General features: G+C 34.6%; 1 protein-coding gene across 2 annotated transcripts; it reads right to left on the bottom strand.

Moving 5' to 3' along the window:
• Window positions 1-803: 803 nt before the first annotated feature.
• Window positions 804-17,650, bottom strand: DCX-EMAP (Doublecortin-domain-containing echinoderm-microtubule-associated protein). Of its 2 annotated transcripts, XM_013326590.1 has the most exons (20): window positions 17,509-17,650; window positions 16,148-16,597; window positions 6,617-6,802; window positions 5,944-6,060; window positions 5,737-5,867; window positions 5,372-5,496; window positions 5,006-5,144; window positions 4,617-4,766; window positions 4,234-4,405; window positions 3,986-4,081; window positions 3,668-3,805; window positions 3,395-3,526; window positions 3,126-3,254; window positions 2,916-3,044; window positions 2,716-2,844; window positions 2,444-2,606; window positions 1,979-2,161; window positions 1,598-1,693; window positions 1,412-1,526; window positions 804-1,193 (listed from the first exon to the last, which is right to left on the bottom strand). In XM_013326590.1, the coding sequence occupies exons 1-20, from the start codon at window positions 17,542-17,544 to the stop codon at window positions 1,040-1,042; spliced, it is 2,970 nt and encodes a 989-aa protein (XP_013182044.1). In that variant the 5' UTR covers window positions 17,545-17,650; the 3' UTR covers window positions 804-1,039. The 2 variants fall into 2 exon arrangements, with proteins under 2 accessions (XP_013182044.1, XP_013182043.1); XM_013326589.1 differs by lacking the exon at window positions 17,509-17,650 and having other exon boundaries at window positions 16,148-16,658.
• Between the last annotated feature and the right edge of the window lie 3,027 nt (window positions 17,651-20,677).

Here is a 20,677-nt window from a genome sequence, read left to right as displayed (position 1 = left end):
CAGATATTGCAAAGTTTTCTTAATTGTGAATATCTACTTGTAAGTGTAAAAATTGTATTGTTATATAAAATGTTTCAATAAACATGTGGCCTGCCACTTTTAAACATTTTTAACTAGTAATAATATAAAGCCTTAATAAATTGCAATATCATAGCTCTTGTAATTCTCTTAAAAGTCTTATCAATACATATTTACCAAGTACAAGATTTAAAACAATAATTCAAGTACTTTTTAGGTGATTTAGAATTTTATTTTTAAATAATACTGTGCTCTAAGTTTGAGGCGAGGAAATTAGAAGTAATTTTACTCTTATGGAATTTTACCTGATTAATAATACTCAATTTTTCCTCTGTTTAAAAACAAGTTAATAAGACATTTTACAAACTACTTGTAAATTATCAATATTAGAAATGGCAGTGAAGTCTAGAATTACATTTAATATTTTTATTAATACTTGCCATGTCTACACAGCTTTAAAGTGCTCATCCATGATACTGGATCGTTAATGGATAATTAATACGTAATATGTCTTTAAAAACATTACTTTTATTTCATTAATTTGTAGGCTTTTTTAATGCGAATGTTTTATTATCTTTACTTCTTTTTGTAGCTTACCATAAAAAGACATAATGGTCACAATAGATTCAACAAAGTCTCAACAATTTATGTTGTAAACTTTTTTGTATCAAGAACTGGGTGCGATGTAATTTAATGTCATATTTAAAATAAGAAAGTACATCCAATCGAATGAGTCGTAATCGGAGTATGTCTCAGACCTCAGGCAAGTATACTCTCTCAGGAGCGATAAATCGAACGAGAAGGTAACTCGATTCAATCGATATCATTGTACTCGAGTATTCGTCGGATTTCCCCAGACCATAGAGCTTAGACGAGATAATTCGAACAGTAAATCGATTCAATCAAAATCATCGTATTCGAGTACTCGGAAGGTCGGGTTTCGTACACCATTATGCTGTGGCGAGGGCGTGGGGGGAGCAACCACGAGTGCAGGCGGCCGGAGCGCCTGCGCGGCCATATGCTATTCATCCACCAGCTCCCACAACATGAGCGCGGCGTCGGTACCACCGGTGCTGATCAAGCACCGGTCATTGAACAAAAAGCGAGCGTTGTGCACTGCTCCAGAGTATACTTTCATTTCATTATATTCCGCTTTTGGGCTTGCACACGGATATCTAGAAAGAAGAAAGATAAATAACTAATCAGCAGGTTGCAATTGCTGCACTCACAGTCAGTAAAGGAGTCCATTAGTATATACTAAGCATTAGAAATCTACATTAAGCGACTATTTAATTACCCAACTCTATTAACTCTAAATTGCAGCAAGTTTTATTTAATAAATAAATTACGCTCTTAAAGAGGGCTGGTGGTTTATTTATCACTAAAATCTTACCTAAATATGCGTAAGTAACCATCAGAGTCGCCGCTAATTAAAAGGTCGTGGGCAGAGGAGCGACTGGCGGTCGTTATCAATGACGTCATAGGGTAGAAACGGTTATTCCACATTCCTAAAAACAAATGAAATTATTAATTAATGTTTTGTAATGTAAAGAAGGTATGAATTTGGAGTAAGATTTACCTGACACGAGGAATCCGACTGTAGCATTGTAAGTTGACCATTTAACGTCTTTCATCGCTATTGGACTCTTCTCTGGAGATAATGCTTTTATGTCCCCTGCGGATTAAAGAAATATTAAGCAATATACTTACCGTGGGTTTCTGAGTCCAGACATGTGACGAATATGTTTTATGCCGAAATGCCGAAATGGTGTCAGAAACCCACAATTATCCTTAATATTAGTACATAAATGAAGTTAATAAAAAGTTTGTATGAGAAGCTTAAAAGAAGGTTACAACAATCCTATTTTTTGCATTCAATATGTGTATGACCCAGGTAGTCCAGGTACTATCAACGACTGTTCATAAGAATATTTTCGTAATTATTGTAAACTGTTCTTACAAAATGACAGATCGTAGTCGGCGGTGACAGTCTGCAGATAGCTGCCGTCCATACTCCAGTCGAGTTGTACAAGCGGCTGCGCGCCGCGGATTTTGTTTAATTTTTTATATGAAAACCCGTCGCGAGACACTCGGAACAAGTAGATGCTGCCGTTTTGAGATCCTATTGCTAGCGTGTCACCAGCTGAAAACATCAAAAATTATCAAACTTACGTTTCCTGTACAACTATAATTAGTTTGATTTATTTTGAAAGAGTATTTGTGAAAATATTGAAACAGAAGAGAGAAGATTGTTAGATCCTCGTAGACAACAATTAAAAGATAGGTATGTTTTTATTAGTAAAAGACGTCGCTTTAACCAAGTTACAGTAATAGTTTGCAGAAAGATCAAGTCTTTTAAATCAAGACAGATTCTATCCTGAAAACTGCACACATGCGGCATAGTATCGCGCTCGCTTCTTTCTACCTGTATTGTACTGCAGACAGTTAAGCGGCGAGCCACAAACTCTGAGTGTAGCGACGTGTGATCCGGCATCTGCATTCAGCACGACGAGGTGGCCTTCAGTACTTCCAGCAGCGAGCGCCCCGCCGCTGGGATGCCACGCCAGAGACACGCACTCGTATCCCACCTGGCAACACCACGTGATCACAGATTAATTAAAGTTCCGCAAAATTCCATAACCAAAAAAAACAAAAAAATGACAGCGATGATAATAAACCTTATTTAGCGTAACTTACCTGCGTAACAAATATAGGTTTGTGTCCTTTCCAGAGCGCAATGTTCTTGTCGTTACCAGCGGTCGCAAACATTTCGTCATCCGGATGCACGGCCATACCCATCAGTAACTTGTGATGTCCAAATATAATCTAAACAAACAGGTTACGTCAAATAAAAGCTTAGGATAAACAATTTTCTGTTTTTATCGTTATTGTTTTACCTGATTAAATCTTCTTTGCAATGATCCTTCAAGGATATTATTCTTCGTTGTTCCAATGTATAGATTGCCGTCATTACGACCTGGTCTTTGCGGGTAAATGCTTCGGACACCACCCGCTGTTTCTGGCAACTATATAACAACGTAATTATTTATCACACTGAGTAGAACATTTAAAAAATAATAAAAAAATATACTGGTAAATGTAAATACCTTAGTTTCGGTGATTCGTTTATAATTTTGCAAAGAATCCCAAGCCGCTATCTTCCTGTCCTTTTCACCGCCTGATATCAAAGTCCCTTCAGAGAGCATTACTAAAGAACTGATTCCCTTTATATGCGCCTAAAAAGATTAATAAATCATATAATTTACTTACAAAATTTAAACTAAATGACACGGGCAAGTTACAGCTCTATTTTGGTTAAAAATTGTTTTCAAACATCGAAATTTGTGAGACGATAGTACTTTGTACCTTTACCTACCTCAAACTCCATTCGCACGAAGTAAGCGCCGTCGCTATCAACACTGTATACAGTGATAAAGCCATCACTGTCCGCTGTCACCACGTCGCCGTCCTGCTCGAACTGCAGCGCCGTCACGTTGGTGCGAGAGGGCTGCGTATATGTTATTTTATAATTAATCAACGTCTTACTGGCAGTCAGAACTGGCTAACAAGAATTTGTGTTTTTAATGCAATAATCCAAAACTAAAAAGTAAATGTACTACAATGATTTCGAATGTTTTTAATTATTTACCGGTTTAATAATATCTGTGCGCTCGAAAAAGCCATCCTTCCGCCTATTCCAAAAAGCGAGATGTCCCTTCCCGTGAGTGATAAGTAGATTGTCGTCCAGAGGATGAAAAGCCGCGCCTGTCAGTTCTTCTTGCAGCGTCTAGTAATCATTGGTCCAATTTATTACTAAAATCTTAGAATTATCTGCGGGAACGGTAGCGAAACAATTCGTAGCAACTTCGTAGCATCGTAGCGAACTTACCCAGTGTGTTTTTAAATGAAAATTATTTGTTATTTTTTTTTATATATCATTTAATCTTGTACTAAATTTTCAACTTACGGCAACTTTTCCAAGTAAATGTCCCCACTGCCATTGCCACACGGAGAGAATACTCTCTCGACCGGCGTCCACAGCCAACACGTAGCTTCCTCCGTTCTGAAATTTGTAAAAATTCTCTCATCACTAGAATATTTTTCTAATAGTAGGTAAAAAAACCCTTATTTGAATCATTGATCAGCCAAATACTGTTTCTTTGAGGATTTAAACTAGCTTCTTCCAACTATTAGCAACTTTTGCCTATTACTAACCAGCTGTGAGAATGCGACAGCGGAGACACCGGCCTCGAACTCTGCCATGCCGCACACGTGCAGCGTCTGCAGCGAGTCGGCGCTCCAGATGCGCACGTGCGCCTGCGCGCGTCGCCCACGTCCCGCACGCTGCCCGCTCGCCACCAGCTCGCGAGACGGATGCAGTTCCATGCTGTAAACATAATAAACATAACATAGTCCATATAATATTTAACATTTAAAGCTATAGTTAGCTGTTTACTGTTGATTCATATCGTAAGTAAGTTAAGTAAAGGTCCTGAATTACAGGAAAACTTAGTTCAGGAACCAGGGCTGTTTATTTATTATAGTTACACAAACTTGTTTACTGTTGCACTACTTATCCTCAAAGAGTGAAAACAGACCACTGTATATCTTCAGTGTGTCCAGTGTAATGACGCTGCGAGTCCTCGTCGCGGTCATACATAACGGCGATGGCGGCCACGTAGTACAGGAGCTCGCCTGTCGGCAATACCCACAGGTTGCGACGAGAGTCCGCCCCTCTGTACCCGTAACTGGGAAGAAATTACTAATTAGCATTAAGCATAAAACCATTGACTTACGTACAGATTCATACACGGTTCTGTACCACACTACCTATTACATTCAATGGAACTACATTTTTCAAGTAAGTACTAAAGTGTAGTTCTTTGAAATTCTAATTATTCTTACTCAACGAAATGTTTCAAGCAATTGTCATTCAGTATGTTGATGACAGCATTTTGTAGTGCGTCCCTAATAATAATGAACTTACACCCAATCGAGTTGCATCTTCTTGTCCGGGGGCGAGTTGTCGATGGGCGCGTGGTGTATGGGTGGGTAGAACGTCCGACGCAGGCCACGGATCGTCACTCGCATTGGCTCCTCTTTCAGAACTTCCAATAATGTATAATCTACAGTCAAATGTAAAATCTAAATAATGCAAGTAATTTTTATTCAAAAAAGATTCGATCGTACTTTGGATTATGTTTGGAATTCAAACATTAGCAAGCAATACTGCCTAATTATGCATACTTTTAATAATCTTTTAAGTTCTCACATATTGTGTGTTAATTTTAAGATAAGATACATATCTTTTCTTAATTTTAATAAAAGTTTATATTGAGTTGTTAGGTTGTACCTGAATTACGTATAATTTCTCCTTCAGGGGCATACAAAACTCTCGGCCTACTTTTGCTGCGCGCTCGCCTGCCTCTGGAATCTTCTGATATCGGCAATGAAGCTACCGTAGCTCTTGAACGAGATCTAAGCATATAAGAAAATAGTCTAAGAGCTAGACATACATATAAGCTTTGATGTTGCTAAAATAACCTAAAGTCATTATTATATTTAACCCTTATGTAAAGTTACATAACTGTAACATATTTATGGAGACGAAGTTCCAGCTCTGACGAAATGACGTAAGTCTGCTGTCCATGGGATCTTGGTTTAAGTCTACTCACTATATACTTATCACGTTTATTCATTGCGAGCACTGTCACTTACCTTCTGATAGGCGACTCGATGGGCAATGGGGCGTTGACCACTGGGCTTAGTGCTGGAGGCACCACGATTGACCCGAGATAGAATGTCTCTACGTCTGCAAACTCGTTGCGCAGCTGGGAGAAACTTCTGACCTGCGTAATATTCACAATTCAAGTGTTCAATAAATTATTATCGTAGTTCAAAAATTGTATAAGAATTGATGTTTACCTCTTGGCCTGTAATTGTGTACATTCGTTTTGCGCCACTCATTTTTAATACTTGTCCCAAATCCTCCAGGACTTCTTCGAATGGCTGCGTCGTTCGGAGATTTAACAAAACACGGCACTGGAAAATATTAGAAAATAAGTACTTAATGCCGCAGCCTTAATTATTTGATGTCTCTATTGGGTTAAATCAATAAATTAAAATGAAAAGGACAATGCTGCATGTAGTAAAAAACTTGCAGAATTATTAAATATGTTAGAAATCAAACCCAAATATAAGTGCCAATAAAGCTTATTAATACGATGGGAACACGAAAACGAATATTCAGCTCTATGATAAACTATGGTTTATCATTGTATACTACCTTATATCGTGAACAAAGCTCTCGGGACACTTTGTGTTTCGATCTCAAGGCTTTTTCATTGAAAACGGTTCATTTAGGCCGCACAAAAATGAATATACGTTAAGTATGATTACCGGAATTTGATAAAACTATACCTCTATTGTATGATTAATATTCGAAGCAAAAGTAAAATTACTGGCATTTGCATTGTAAGTACATAAGGTAATATTATTTTCAAAGTAACTAGGAATACGGGGAAATGTTTGATACCGGTTATCTAGCCGCCGTACTAAGTTCCTTGCTTATGTGTTTATTATTATACAGATATATAACCTGTATGGAGTGGTCCATGTTATTGATGATCCTGATGACTCGTCCGCTGGATGGCTTGCCACCGCCGGGTGGGGGCGCGTCGGACTCCGCAACAGACTGCTTGCGGACGCTCGCGCGAGCCCACCCACTCGTTCCCGTACTAGTTCCACCGTACCACATACCGTTCTTCTTACCGTAGCTCGCCGCCTTTGGAATAAAGTAGTATTAAAAATATACGAACCAAATTTATTTTTATTATTCTATATACGTTTAAGATAAAGTTGTTTTGCGCCAATATTTGTCCATGTTTCCTAAGATCTTTTTACAAGCGCCGAGACTATATGTTAATTTTCCAATATCCTCACTTCATTAATTTCATCCAGATTTTCGCTTTCCATCATTATACGTGTTCACTTCTTGAAGGACTAGTACAGAATGCACTAACAATGAATTGACTTTTAAAATAAAACCGTAAAAATGCAAGCAAGTTTTTATATTGCTGAATATTTTATAAACGAAATGAAAGGAGAATTTAATAAAAAACAATATAAAATTTGTTGCATGATGAGATTAAGAAAGTTGATAAAAATTGTACATTAAAATATAATGAATATTCAAATATAGCGTTACTGACACCGTCCACATCGAAAATAAAATGGAAGACTAACACTGGAATTCAATTTACATAGATTGTATAAATTTTCTCAAAAAAAAAACTATAAAGATAAAAAAGAAGAAGAAAATGTACACCTGTATACCACGATATTACAGATAAGACTACATTATGATTCGTGGCAACATTATTTGATACTTTTTACAGTATTTCTTATGTCTACGTCTACTCTTCTCCATGCTCTTGCTACAAGGGTTTTGGCCCAGCAGTTCTACAAGGTATCTGGCACATTGCCAAACATCTATATATTAGATATATCATTACAAGTGAAAACAAAGTTCAGGGTTGTACATTGCAAGTTGTTTATGAATCGAAAGAATTGGCCAGTCGACGGACATCGCGTCCCTGACCGAATTCGCTACGGTGACGAGTCTCCAAACACTGAACAAAACTCAACTTACATATTTTTTTTATTCGACTGTATTGCTAGGGGTAAAATAAATCGTAAATGATTGAAGTAAATGGTCCTAGAGATAGGTTTAACAACGTTTGAACTTAGTTAATTTTTTCTACCTTAGTTCGTGTCCTGATAAATGTAAAAATCCTATCGTAGCATTTATAATGAAAAATATTTAACGATTTCCACAATTTTTGACAATTCTAAGTCCAGTTTCTACATTTCTTAATTTTTATAAGTCTTAAAATTAACAGCTTTATGTTAATTTATGTCTGTACATTTTACATAAATATATTACTTCGTGTATTTACAGTTTTATGCAAATTATATATTTTTTTCTATTCTGTGTTAATAACGACAGCAGTCATAATACTGGACTTGGAATTTTATGGCTTAGCTGAAGAATTTACTCGACTCTTACCATTTTACTGTTGCAGGACTTTTCTGTAATTTTCAAACAGTTAACCTAGTTTACATATGGTAACCCGATTGCATTCGTTGCGTTATTTTACTTCATAAAGAAACGTTTATGAGTAATGTTATAACCGTTTCTTGCTAATTGTAAAACATTTAACTTTTTTAAATTCCAAAAACGGTTTAATGTTGCTCTATTTGTAAATCTAGTATTAAAAATTCATGCATTAACTTTCTTCGTTACTACGTTGCTTTTATGAAACAAGAAAAACAAAGAAATGTTTGATTTTTTCTTATGTAAATAAATTCATATCTGCTTTTTGCAACCTTCAACTCTATAGTTCTATCAAATTATATTCCGGTTTTTTATTGCTATCTTAATAACATTCTGATTAACTTAATAAAACTATTTACTTACCCTAACTATAATTCTTAGATCTTCAGCACTTCGGGAAGAGTACCTAATCGTTAACCGCGGTATCTTGGTAGCGTAACGCGCGACCACAGAACGACAACTGCTTGGGACCACCGAATTTACGAATGAATTACAACGTCCTTGACCAAAAGGTACTGAACGAATCAAGGACAGCCTTTTATGCGTGTCTAACGACCTTCCTAACGGCCCCAACGATTATGGAAATTTGACTAATTCTTCTCACTTTTGCTTTTTAGTTTTGCTTTTAGTTTACACGTGTGCTTGGTTTATGTGTCGCGGACGAGGTCAAAACACGAATTGCTGCATAGAAAGTGGACTGCGGCGTTTTGTGGGGCTTATGTTTCTTCACCGTAAACGATAAATAAATACAGCTTTGAGATTAAAACTATGTATTGATATTCATTTGTTTTTAATAGTATTACATTAAACTTTCTACGCAAGTAAGTTAAAGTTAAAACGAACACTAAAACATTTTTGTAGCTTAAAATATTTAGGAAAAATTGTATTAATCTTGATAAGATAAATTATATTGTTCAAGAATTGGGGCAGAATTTGTATATCAAAGGGGTTTAAAGTATTATTTTAAATTAGGCTTTGCCACACTAGCCGAGTGTACGACCCTATAATGAGCAAGACGCACGCAAAATAACCAGAATATTAATTAACACAAAAATTAGGAATAAAATACAAATTATTATATTTTCTATCAATTTACTATTTCAACAAAACTAGTTATTTTTATGTTATAACAAGAATCAAATTGAATCACTTTTTTACAAATCGAAAAAAAATCTTTCTGCTTTTTTGTCTACGCAAGCCACAACGTAAGAATATTACTCTACCTCTATGTTTAAGCTTTGCAATACACCTAAGGGCTACCGTACACGGACAGTTACAACTAGTCGGCTTGCTGTAACTACTTTTGTCGGCGACAGACAACTGCCAACTATGTACGATGAACGACAACTGCTGTCGACCGCCTAAATTGCCAATACCAACTGCTTTTAGCACTGTATGTACTTACTGGAAGGTCGGGCGTGTAGACTGGCAGTGATATTACGGTGAAGGACTCCTCGTCGCTGTCCAACATTGAGTCCTCTGCCAGCTGCAGCCAGCGCCGCCGAGACGGTCGCCACACTTTGACGTCGAGGATCGCAAGAGTCACAAAACAAACGCTCTTTGACTAGACCTAGTACTTTAGTCCCTTGGAGACGATTTGTTTTACTTTTTTAAACTTTTTAATGATTATTTTTTTAATCTGTAAGTTCCACGAACATGAAAAAAATTTGTGTCCTTTAAGTTGTTTTAAAATCTTAAGCGAGTGACTGATACTTGATGACCACAGCCAGTCTGAAAATACTGCAACGACGAAGAAGAAGATGAAAATCTTAAGTTTTGAAAGTAGTAAATATTGGTAATAAATTATATGAATTTGGATAAGTATATTTTATGATGGATAATTTTAATTAAAAAAACTAATTTCTCAATACTTTATTCCATGTGGATAGCTTTAGTAGTCAGTTAACCAGGGCTTTTGTTTATTGCACATCGCTTATGCTGGGAATATTGCCAAAATTGATAATTAAAAGACAAGTTGAAGTATGTAAGTTTTGTGTTGTGACAATGTCGTGTTGGTCTGCAGTTTGTTCTGCATCGCGGCTAACATATTACATGTGCATGACGCTAGTCTGCCTTGCGACTGATTATATTTGAAGATTTTAAATATATAAATGTTTAGTTAAATGTATCGTTTGACTTTTTATTTATTACATGCAACGAATATAAGATTCAACGTGTCGTTTTACTTAGATGGATCTAATTATATTAACCATGAACAAGTATCAACTTACTTATAAGTATTGCTACATACATTGTACTAGGATTTAACGATTGTTTATTTCTTTCGTTGGCTTGTATAGCGTGTTAATGGCCCGATTCATATCGTTAAATCCACTTTAAACTGACCGGATATTATGAAATCGTGATTCCAAAATACTGAATATCTTTAATTGCTTTATGTATTGTTCTAATATTCCACAATACTATTATAATACTTCTACAACTAAGCAGTAACCCAGACACTATTTACATTCGACGGGGACCTGGCACACTTCTATGGCCTTTTTTGTATGGGGTAAGGAGGGGGGGGGGAAATCTTCATAAGATACCCTGCCTAAACTAAAACCCCCTCGGTGGCTAACCTCAAGTGCAACTGCGAGTGTCCCGGGATCTCCAAGGGAATGCACCGGAACACACTTCTATGGCCTAATACACATTCATAACATCTTCCGTATTAATGAGGTATTTTGAAGCTATGAAACATTTTATAATAAGCTAGCGCTTGACCACGATCCTATCTGATGTTAAGTGTTGATGCGGTCGAAAGATGGCACGCGCTAGCTTAGTAAATGTCTTTTCCCTATGCTGTAAATATATAATTGATATAGATTAATATACAATTATATTGCTTCATTAATTTACTTAATTATAACTTTAACTACACTAACAATCATACGATTTATTAAAGTTAACTCCTAATAACATATTATTTATATGTACAATATAAAGTAAATGTAATATTGCTTTAAGTCTGTAGATCGCATAATCAAAGAAATAGAAAAATACAAACACGCAAAGCTTAAAATTTTTCTATTGACGTCAATTGTTCAAGTTTCAATTCCTAACTAATAATAGCTTTCATGAAGTATTTTATATGAAAATTGTATCAAGAACTGCGTGAAATATTTCTAAGAGTTACCATTATCGAAACACTTATATTAAAACATATTGTCTTCTCTCTTTTTCTTTTTAAGAAAATAGAGACAACATGTTTTTGTACTGGTTTATTGGCAATGGAAACGCTATGTTAAGTATCATATGTCCATTAGATTATTCAAAAGTGCTTTAAAGTATGCTATTATTTTTGGATGACAACTTTGTTTTGTGATTCGTAAAAATTAACTTTAAATTTTTTACTTCACTGATATTCACGAACTTCACGAATCGTAGCGAAAAAATAGAGTCACCACAAAACCTTGAAAGCTACGTCCGTAGCGCTACGAACGATCTACGGTACTAGGCCCAAACGATACAACAGCTGATTCCGCACTAACAAAACAAGAAATCTAAGAAATACAAACCAAAACATAAGAAGGGTCACTTAACTTTTAAGAATTATAAGATCTATGTAACTGGTATAAGGTTTAAAATCAAAAGTTGCAACATCTCCGTATACGGCGGGTGTGTTAAAACTACTATTCGAAAATTCACAAGCGGCTGGAAGTGGACAGAACGCTCAAGGTCGCTCGCCAGTCCACGCAACCAAGCAACCGAGCCCCTCTAACATCTGATATCAATCACACAATTAATACACGGTGTATTTTTCGAATTAATATTATTACAAGCAAGACCAGTCACGATCGCGTCAACACGCGAACTGATAAACGCAATCGGGATAACGCGTTATAAGAATATTAGGCGAAGGTTGACACAAAATAGGTCTGAGACCTTGATCCACTTTTCTTTTGGTCAATAAGCTATGCGGAAATGTGAATAATCTAGGCCTACAGTTAGCAACGCCTAACAGTTACACAATTATGTAAATAAGTTTCATTTCGTTGGTAACGACGTCAGGAAAATTCTTCTGTACAATGGTAATCCATTCGTTATGTAAGTTTATATTTTGTAACGTAATAATCTGAATCTTTTGAAAACCGTACAAATATATTTTGTGTTATGTTCTTGAATACGTAAATCCTCATCGTATAATTTCAATCAGAAAGCAAATAAGATGAGATTGGATTTTGAATAACAATTCTCGAACAGGTTTCATACTTTGTGTGTGTTTATAATTTAGTACTTAGTGTTTTAATAGATTTATTGCGAACGTGAGCCACTAAGAAGTGTACATTCATGCAACTTTTATTAACATAATTCACTCAAGCACTTATATATAACTTAAGTAACCTACATATTTAATGTAATCTGACATTAAATGGCTATGTAATAAATCACTGGAACTAAAATTATAGTGTTATAATATTTTTATAAACATAAATATGAAAAAGGTATATCGGAAGTAGCAGGCTTTAAAAATGTATGGATTGCGTGAACTGTGACGTGGTTAAGAAAGGAATGACACTGAAATAACAAATACATAGAGTAGCTTTTGGTCAGAGATGTTTTTCAAAATAAAATAATAACGAAGAAAGTTTATTTTGGAAACACTCGTTACATAGGGCAATTACTTATATATTGATAAATCGTTTGACCTACATATATGTACCTTTTCCAACGGACTGCAATTTTCGTAAGTATCAACAAAGAAAAACTTCGAACCGAAATTCTAAAGTAGTGAAAATATTATATTATATAGTGAAATACGTTTTTTTTAAATTCACATAACAATAGCTTATAAGTACATGATTTTTGTTCAGAGCTTTTAAATAAAGTTTACCAACTTTGATTAGATAATCCTAGTTACCTTAAGAACATGAATATAATATACTAAAACATTCTCCTTTTAGACTAAATTCGCATACTAGTCATTACGGTTATAAAAATATTAAGCTTTTTGTATTATGTACAAGCAAATTTATCGTTCATAAAATATATTAGCAATGAAACAAATAGGCTATTTTCTTTTACGATAATAACCATTGGCTCAATAAAATATGGTACGTGTAACTACTAACGTGACTCCGCAAAACCGCGCCCTGATCGTTAAGAAATCGCAAATACTTATTTAATCTACTAAGACCTGAACACTTTTTATATACCAAATAGACTTTTATATTATTATTATATATTGATATAATATATTTTAGAAATTAGTGACTAAAATAAGTGCTATTTACTTTAGTTACCCTCTACGCATAAGCTACGATTTGCTACGACTTAATACAATCTCTAGGAAGAAGTCTATGACGACTTCTAAGTAGCGTTGCTAGTTAATGTAGTCAATAAATAAACGATATTAAAAACTTAACTTCTTCAACTATTATAGAAATGCTTTTTATCCTAATTTTGCAAAATAACTTATGTCAGTATTAAGTTTTGTTAAGGTAAAAGTACTGCAATACATTGAACGTTTTCAATTTAATTTCTAAATATTGTAAGTTGATAACAGGAAAACGATATTTTGCAAGTTCTTGGTAAGGTATAGCGTGTACGTCACCAACACGTACTTTTTGTTATAAATAATTATGTATACATTTTTTTAATCAGTAAGTCATGAGATTATGTATTTTACATAATAAAATTATGTAACACGTATTTTTAAAGGATTTTTTCACACTAGTGAATCACATATAAGTTTTCTGACTACACCTCTATACAACTATATTTTATATGAGCATTAGGCATTAAAAGGGTTTGAAATATTAACACACTTTTTCATTGTGAATAATGAAGAGATATATTGAAAATGGAAATTAACTCTTTGAAGGCCTAATTGTAAAATATCTCAAATAATTTTAATTACTTTTACTCGACTTCATTACTATTTGATGTTTTTAATAATAAGGGTTATGGGTAAACAAACAAACATTTATTTTAATTTATAATAATATTTTAGAGCCGACTAAGTTATCATTTTCACGACGACTGCGCCAAAAGGTTACGCGGTCGTTGGTACTGTTGCCTTGGTGCAGTCTAAGTGCAAGGTGGTACATTGCCCCCGTGACTATATGATTGTCAAACATAACACACTTGTTAAATGATAAATATATATTTACATACATTGTTTTATTCATAGCATACAACTGAAGATTTAAATGTTGTAAAATGGTTTTTTATTTATTTTTAATCATAAAACTTTTAATTGATTTTAAACAACAAATTGGGTGGTTTGGTTAATATTAGGTGCGCAACTAAGTTCTCGCTTTTTTTCGATAAAAATATAACTTTATTATTAAAAAATGGTTACAAATGAATATTCAAAGTATTGCCCATCGCTAGACACAACTTTTTCCCATCTTTTTGGTAGAGCTAGAATACGCCAGAAGTGTTCGTCTTTTGAGGCTATCCATGAATCAAGCCATTTTTTGATGTCTTCATATTAGTGGAACTGTTGATCAGCCAGGCCATGGGCCATCGAACGGAACAAGTAATATAATAACTATATACCTATAATGTAAGAAGAGAACATTGTCTCAAATATTATACGGTAAATTATTTCCCCTTAGGCTGTGTATATAAAGTGTTCTGTACAAAATGTACATTTAAAAATTAAAATCATTGAACCGTTTCCTCAGTTGATTTCTTTGATAAAAAAAAATTAAAATTAACAAGTGACTCATTCTACAGGACATGAATTTATTCATTAAAGTGAGTCACTTAAGGCTACGGCAAATATACACAGAAAGGAGGAAATTTCTGTGAAACTATTGTATTTTATTTACGCAATTCTCGTAACGACTTTCAATATTCATACTGTTATTTGACTCTTATCGCATTCACAATTTCCTAACGCTGTAATTACGTTTTGATGAAATTTCGTCCACAATTAGACGCCGGATGGACGGAGAAAAACAAATTTCGAGCATTCGTAATCGAAATGCAAATGACGGGTGCGTGGGTCTTATCCTTCGACCCACATCTGGCAAGGCCGCGGCCTCGTCTGCACGGTCCGAAGTAATGTTGACTCAAATACCATCTTAGAACGTACACGCTAATGTTTTTTAGGACTGGTACACATAACACGTTTCATAACTTTATTGTTTTGGTAATAGTTATTAAGTAAAGTTTACAAAGAAGTATCCTATCGTTTTTCTTATATGTATATGCAATATGACAAATGTTAAAGATTTAAACGCGTTACCCTTACACATTGTTCTATAATAAATTTATTCGAAGAATTTCTTGAACCCATAATGTAAAATAAATAATTAGGGCCAGCGAAGAGAGTCCTATACTATCCAACAATGCTTATAGCTTTCACAATTCATGCGTTTTTTTCTTTGCTCGGTGGCGTTTATTGCTCGTATAGTGCGTATATACCTTAAACATAAATTTTCTTAATGATTTCAACATAACTAAATAGCTTAAAGCAGGTCAACTATTAAAGGCATTGTAACATGAAATATTTTAATGTAAAGTCTATATATAAAACTACTAGTTTTAGTACCCGGTGTCGCTTGGCTAAATTTAAATATTCATTATCAATAATGAAATTTTGTTAATTATTATTTGTAAGATTTTTTTGTATTATGTCGAAAAGTAGCTATGGCAATTTTTTAATGTTTAAAATATTAATTTTTATATTATTTTCACGAAATAAGTGTAATGGCAAAAAATAAAAACCTATTACGAAGAAACGATGACCGTTGCGATAAGCAAGTTTTTGAATAAGAACGCACATAAAAACATGATTTAAAATTGCACGCAAGAAGGGTGGCAGTTTTCATTCCTATTATCTGCGTTACGACTGAGAAACGTTAACTGTTAACATTTGTGTCAAAAAATAGCACAATAAAATAAACAAAAAAATAAACAATATGTATTGGCGGCTAGCTGTACCGTACCTATCATATTTATTCGTGATCAATCATATTTATAATTTTCTACATTGGAAATGTCCAAGTAAATAATATTGCAAAGCAAACAATGACATAAAATATCTGAATACGTTACCTTAAATGTTTTATATGACGACACCACGTACGAGGCTCCGTCTTCGAGCTCTTCCAATCTGTACTTTCTGTCTCCGTCCATACCGAAGATGAATCTCGCTCCCCTCGGCAACTCCAATCTCTCTGACAAGCGGTCGAGTAGCGCATCCATCGACACGAGGTCTCTTCCCGGCTTGAAACGGAACTCGACCCCGGGATGGAACGGGTCGCCATTGCGGTAAAATGTGACGCGTCGCGCCTTCCAATAGTTTAAATTAGCGTAGCGACTTGTTGGTTCCGGTCTCACCGCTCGTACTGTGGCCTCCGAGCCTTCAGATATATCTTCGTTCCGTTGCGGTGGGGACGGAGGACGGGACGGTCTCCATTCAGATTCTTTCTCGTCGTCAGAAGGCGCTTGTTGTTCTGGTTCTGGTGCTGGTGTAGGTTCCGGTGCCGAAACAGGTTCCGGCGCCTGTGGACGGTTTCGCGAATGTAGGCGCGGCTTGGCGGGCTGCCGACGCGACATGACTCGCTACGCCCCGGCCGGTGACTGCCCGCCGCGCCCGCACCCCGCCACCACTACCCGCTCTCAATCAAGCAATAATCGTAGCCTTTCATATACGCTTTATTTCATTCATAGAATATTTAATACGCAGTCTCACTAAGAGAGAAAAATACCTAATCTTAGACTGTTACAAGAAGTTAGAGCAAATTTTCAAGATGCGAAGTCATATATCACAATTATTTCTTCAAAATTATTATTAGTGCATATGAAACCAAATTGACGTGAATGTATAAATTATTTAAGTATCAAAGTAATATAATTTTTGTAATCTTGAGATCATCGCCAGAGTTAACGAGCTTAGTGTGGGCGCGTGACTAAGTGACAGAGGTCACGAAAAAACTTTTATCATAATTCGTCGAAATAAAATTAAAGAAAACCTTGTTTTATCAAAAGTGAATCAGTTTTTCAAAGAAAATTGGTTAATCATATTTATTAATACATCGCATGCAAGAAAATATATTATTTAGAATCAATTGCTGCTAAATTTCGAGAAGGTAATAGAAATTTAGAAAAAACTTTAATATATTTTGATACAATATAGCTGATAAAAACTACTTGTGAATGATAAAAAAAAAGATTTTGTAAGTTATTATCAAAAAAAATATAGACGGAAGAATAATATCTCTTAATATTCACTCTTAAATCCGGTACGAAGATATAAAAGCGTTAAAATTTCTCGTTAAGTATATCTTCATTTTATTGCCAATTCAGGTGTACCAAAATATATCAACAAAATTATCAGTAAACATTTTTATTCACAGCGAACAAGATTAAGTATTTATTAAGTAATTAATCATCATAACAAAAGTATAACTTACCGCAGTAGGTGCAGGTGTGGATTCTTCACTTGCCATTTCACAAACGATTCACTTAAACAGTCTTAAAAATCACATATATCCGAAAAACATTGCATTTGGCGCGAAATGCATTTATACTATAAACCTAAACAGAACTAATGTATTAAACACAAGACAAGTAAAAATTCTAAGTATGTTGTTAAGTTAATTAGTTAATATTAAGTGTAAGTAAGAAGTATGCAAGAGTAGTCGTCCGGTTATGTTTTGAGAAGGGAATCGAGTGAAGGTTCGGTACGGCCGCGTGGGGTGAGTCGGCCACCGCACCCTCGTACGTCACACCGGCGTGACCGACTTACAGTTTTAATTACTTTAATTAGTAGAGTAAAAACATCGCACTGATTACTATCAGTATTACGAAGATTATTGACTTGGATAAGCGTGTCTAAATTTTGGAACCTTATCCTAACCATATGTTTCATAATAATTTTGATATTGGATTTTGCGAATTCGATATCATTTTTTTTAATAATATTCTATGACTTACTATAATATTTTTTTCATTATTTTACAGTTCTTTATATCTACATCAAATTATTCAGTTCTCGTATTGTTGTACACCATTTAAATGGTACATTAAGGCCATTTACACATAGTTTGTAACTTTTTATACGTAATTTTAATTAAGATTTTACTATTATCTGCTACTATCATTATACAGACGTAAGATGCAGAGTCAAAAAGTGCGTTTAACTTAATTGGATAAATGTATGTGATATTGCCACGTTAACGTACAGTCGGAGTCTTCGGGTCAGCGAAGGCGTATGCTGGCGTGTTTATATAATTCGCTTATAGTTTTTAGGTGCCGCTAGTTAAAGTCCGTTGATTGCTGTTAATGAACATCGATTATAATATTTAACAAAGGTTTTTTTTCATTATAAGTAGGTGCGTTATTATGAGAATACGAGGTAAATAACGAACACGTAATTACGAAGAAGAAAAGGTCTTGATTGAGTAAGAAGCGATTTTACGATTTATAGTTGCCGCTCTAATTACGGTTTTTGTTATAAAATAAGTAAAACATTTTAAAAATCCAACTAGCTCATTTGGATTGAGGTTATAATCGTGACCGAGCATGATTATGTTTACCATATATTATAAAGAAAACATAATACGTATAGTATTCCTTAACGTTTTTTATCATAAGGTGGCAAACGAGCAAGCGGCCACCTGAAATCGCTGAAATAGTGAAGTGACCGTTGTCCATAGACATACGCAATTGCATATGCGTTGCCTGCCTTTAATCGACGGAGGAGAGAATGCACAGAAACAAAATATTTTCCCCTTCCATGCATTTTCTTATCCGGAAAGACCACTTCCACTTCCCATCCTTTCCTTAACAGAAAAGGGTGGAAAGGGAAAGAGGACTAAATTAGGTCTCCGGGACGCACACTTATTGGACGAGACGCAGAATTGCTTCCACTTAACGCCTGTTTTCTGTGTGGTCGTGGTATTTCAACGGGCGAGCCGGGCCTATTCGTGCGATCTTAGTTAAAGCGGGCTCTACCACTGTTAACTTATATAAAATAATTCAATTTGTTGAAATTCTTTGATGAAACGTCTTGGGATTGTTCTGCAATAATTTATTTAAGGACAATAGTCATATTGGCTAATAAATTTAATTGTATAAAAAGTATTATAAACTTCAAAAAGTAACTGTGCGAGCTACGCGACTACATCGTCGTAGTACTTGCGTAGCGCGTAGCTGAAACTATGATAGGGTATTCAGAAATAATTAAGTTCCTTTTATTATTTCATATTATTTATAAGTTTACATTTTTATTACGTTGATATATAATAATTAATTAAGACCTAGTTTACTGAAAATACTTAAAGAGGGCAAGCAAGCAAGTCTGCACGCTTTCAATCATTAGTGACGTCATGATTCTGCGCGTTTTAAGATAAATGAGAGTTGTGCGTGTTATATTCACTAAGTAAAGAACGATTGTTAAGAAAGATTTCAACAAACGCTTTATTACTAAAACGGTACTAAATAAAACATTTATAATGTTCAATATAGGTCTATGATTACAATAAAATGCAATATATTTTAGATTTTAGGTAATTGTGTGAAATTCTTTTAATATTTAAGATGTAAATGTGTGAATTAATTCAATATATTAGGTATATAACGCTTGGGGCGGGTAAAAAAGTTATTCCAGTTGTTTTTCCAACCACAACACTACAATACGACAATTCGTGCTTAATTGATTGACGACAGCCAATAACGGAAACTCATCCACGATTACATTCAAGCAAATTAATGCTCTATTCATATTGGAGTAGAATTCAAATTTATGACAAAGTAACCACACTTTTTTAGCCATAAGTGACAGACCTTGAATGATACGTTTGTCATAATATTGCGTTTCCTGTCGCTCATTGGTTGTAGGTGAGGGTAAAAGATAATGGACCCGCCCTCGAGGCACGCCTATAAGAGAAAACTCTCGTTGCTTAGCAACTAACTCGTTTATTCTGTTTCAGTACATAATATATACCAGTTAGTTATTTATTTAGATAGATCTTACTTCTTACTAATATCATAAATGCGAATGTTTGGAGAATGGAAGTATTTTAGAAGGTATCTCCAGAACAGCTGCATGGATCTAGGTTTAATTTTGCAAAGATGTAGAACATACCCTAGAAGAACACATAGGCTACTTTTTTTTTTTGCACGGGAAGAGTCAATACAGCTAGTATTTATATACATAAATTTCCGTTAATTATGTCAGTTTAAACTTTAAAAAAATGGGGAGTAACAATGAATGATGATATCTTACGTTTACCGTCTAAGATGTGAGGTTCCTTTGTTCCAATAAAAATGACTCTTAACAACTTACTTAAGAGAGACATTAATGTAATCATTAATACTTAGAATTACACAATAAAAACCTCACGAATATTACCTAAAGCAATCAAATACTAAATAGCAAAGAAATTTCTAAGAACTGATTTAGTTTGACGCAAGAAAATTGCCATTACGGTAATAATACGTTACAATACTAAATATCGAGTTATTCCTAAAACTAACTTCAATACAACCGTATACTTTTAAGTTTCGACTACTGAAACACGTACAAAAACATAGCGTTGTCTTTATTTTTCCAAAGTATATGAGAGTGATGACAAATAT

The sequence above is a fragment of the Papilio xuthus genome, unplaced genomic scaffold (genome assembly GCF_000836235.2).
Source record: "Papilio xuthus unplaced genomic scaffold, Pxut_1.1 DF828780.1, whole genome shotgun sequence".
In the NCBI taxonomy this organism is placed as follows: Eukaryota; Metazoa; Arthropoda; class Insecta; order Lepidoptera; family Papilionidae; genus Papilio; species Papilio xuthus.
This window is presented reverse-complemented; position numbering and strand designations above follow the sequence as displayed.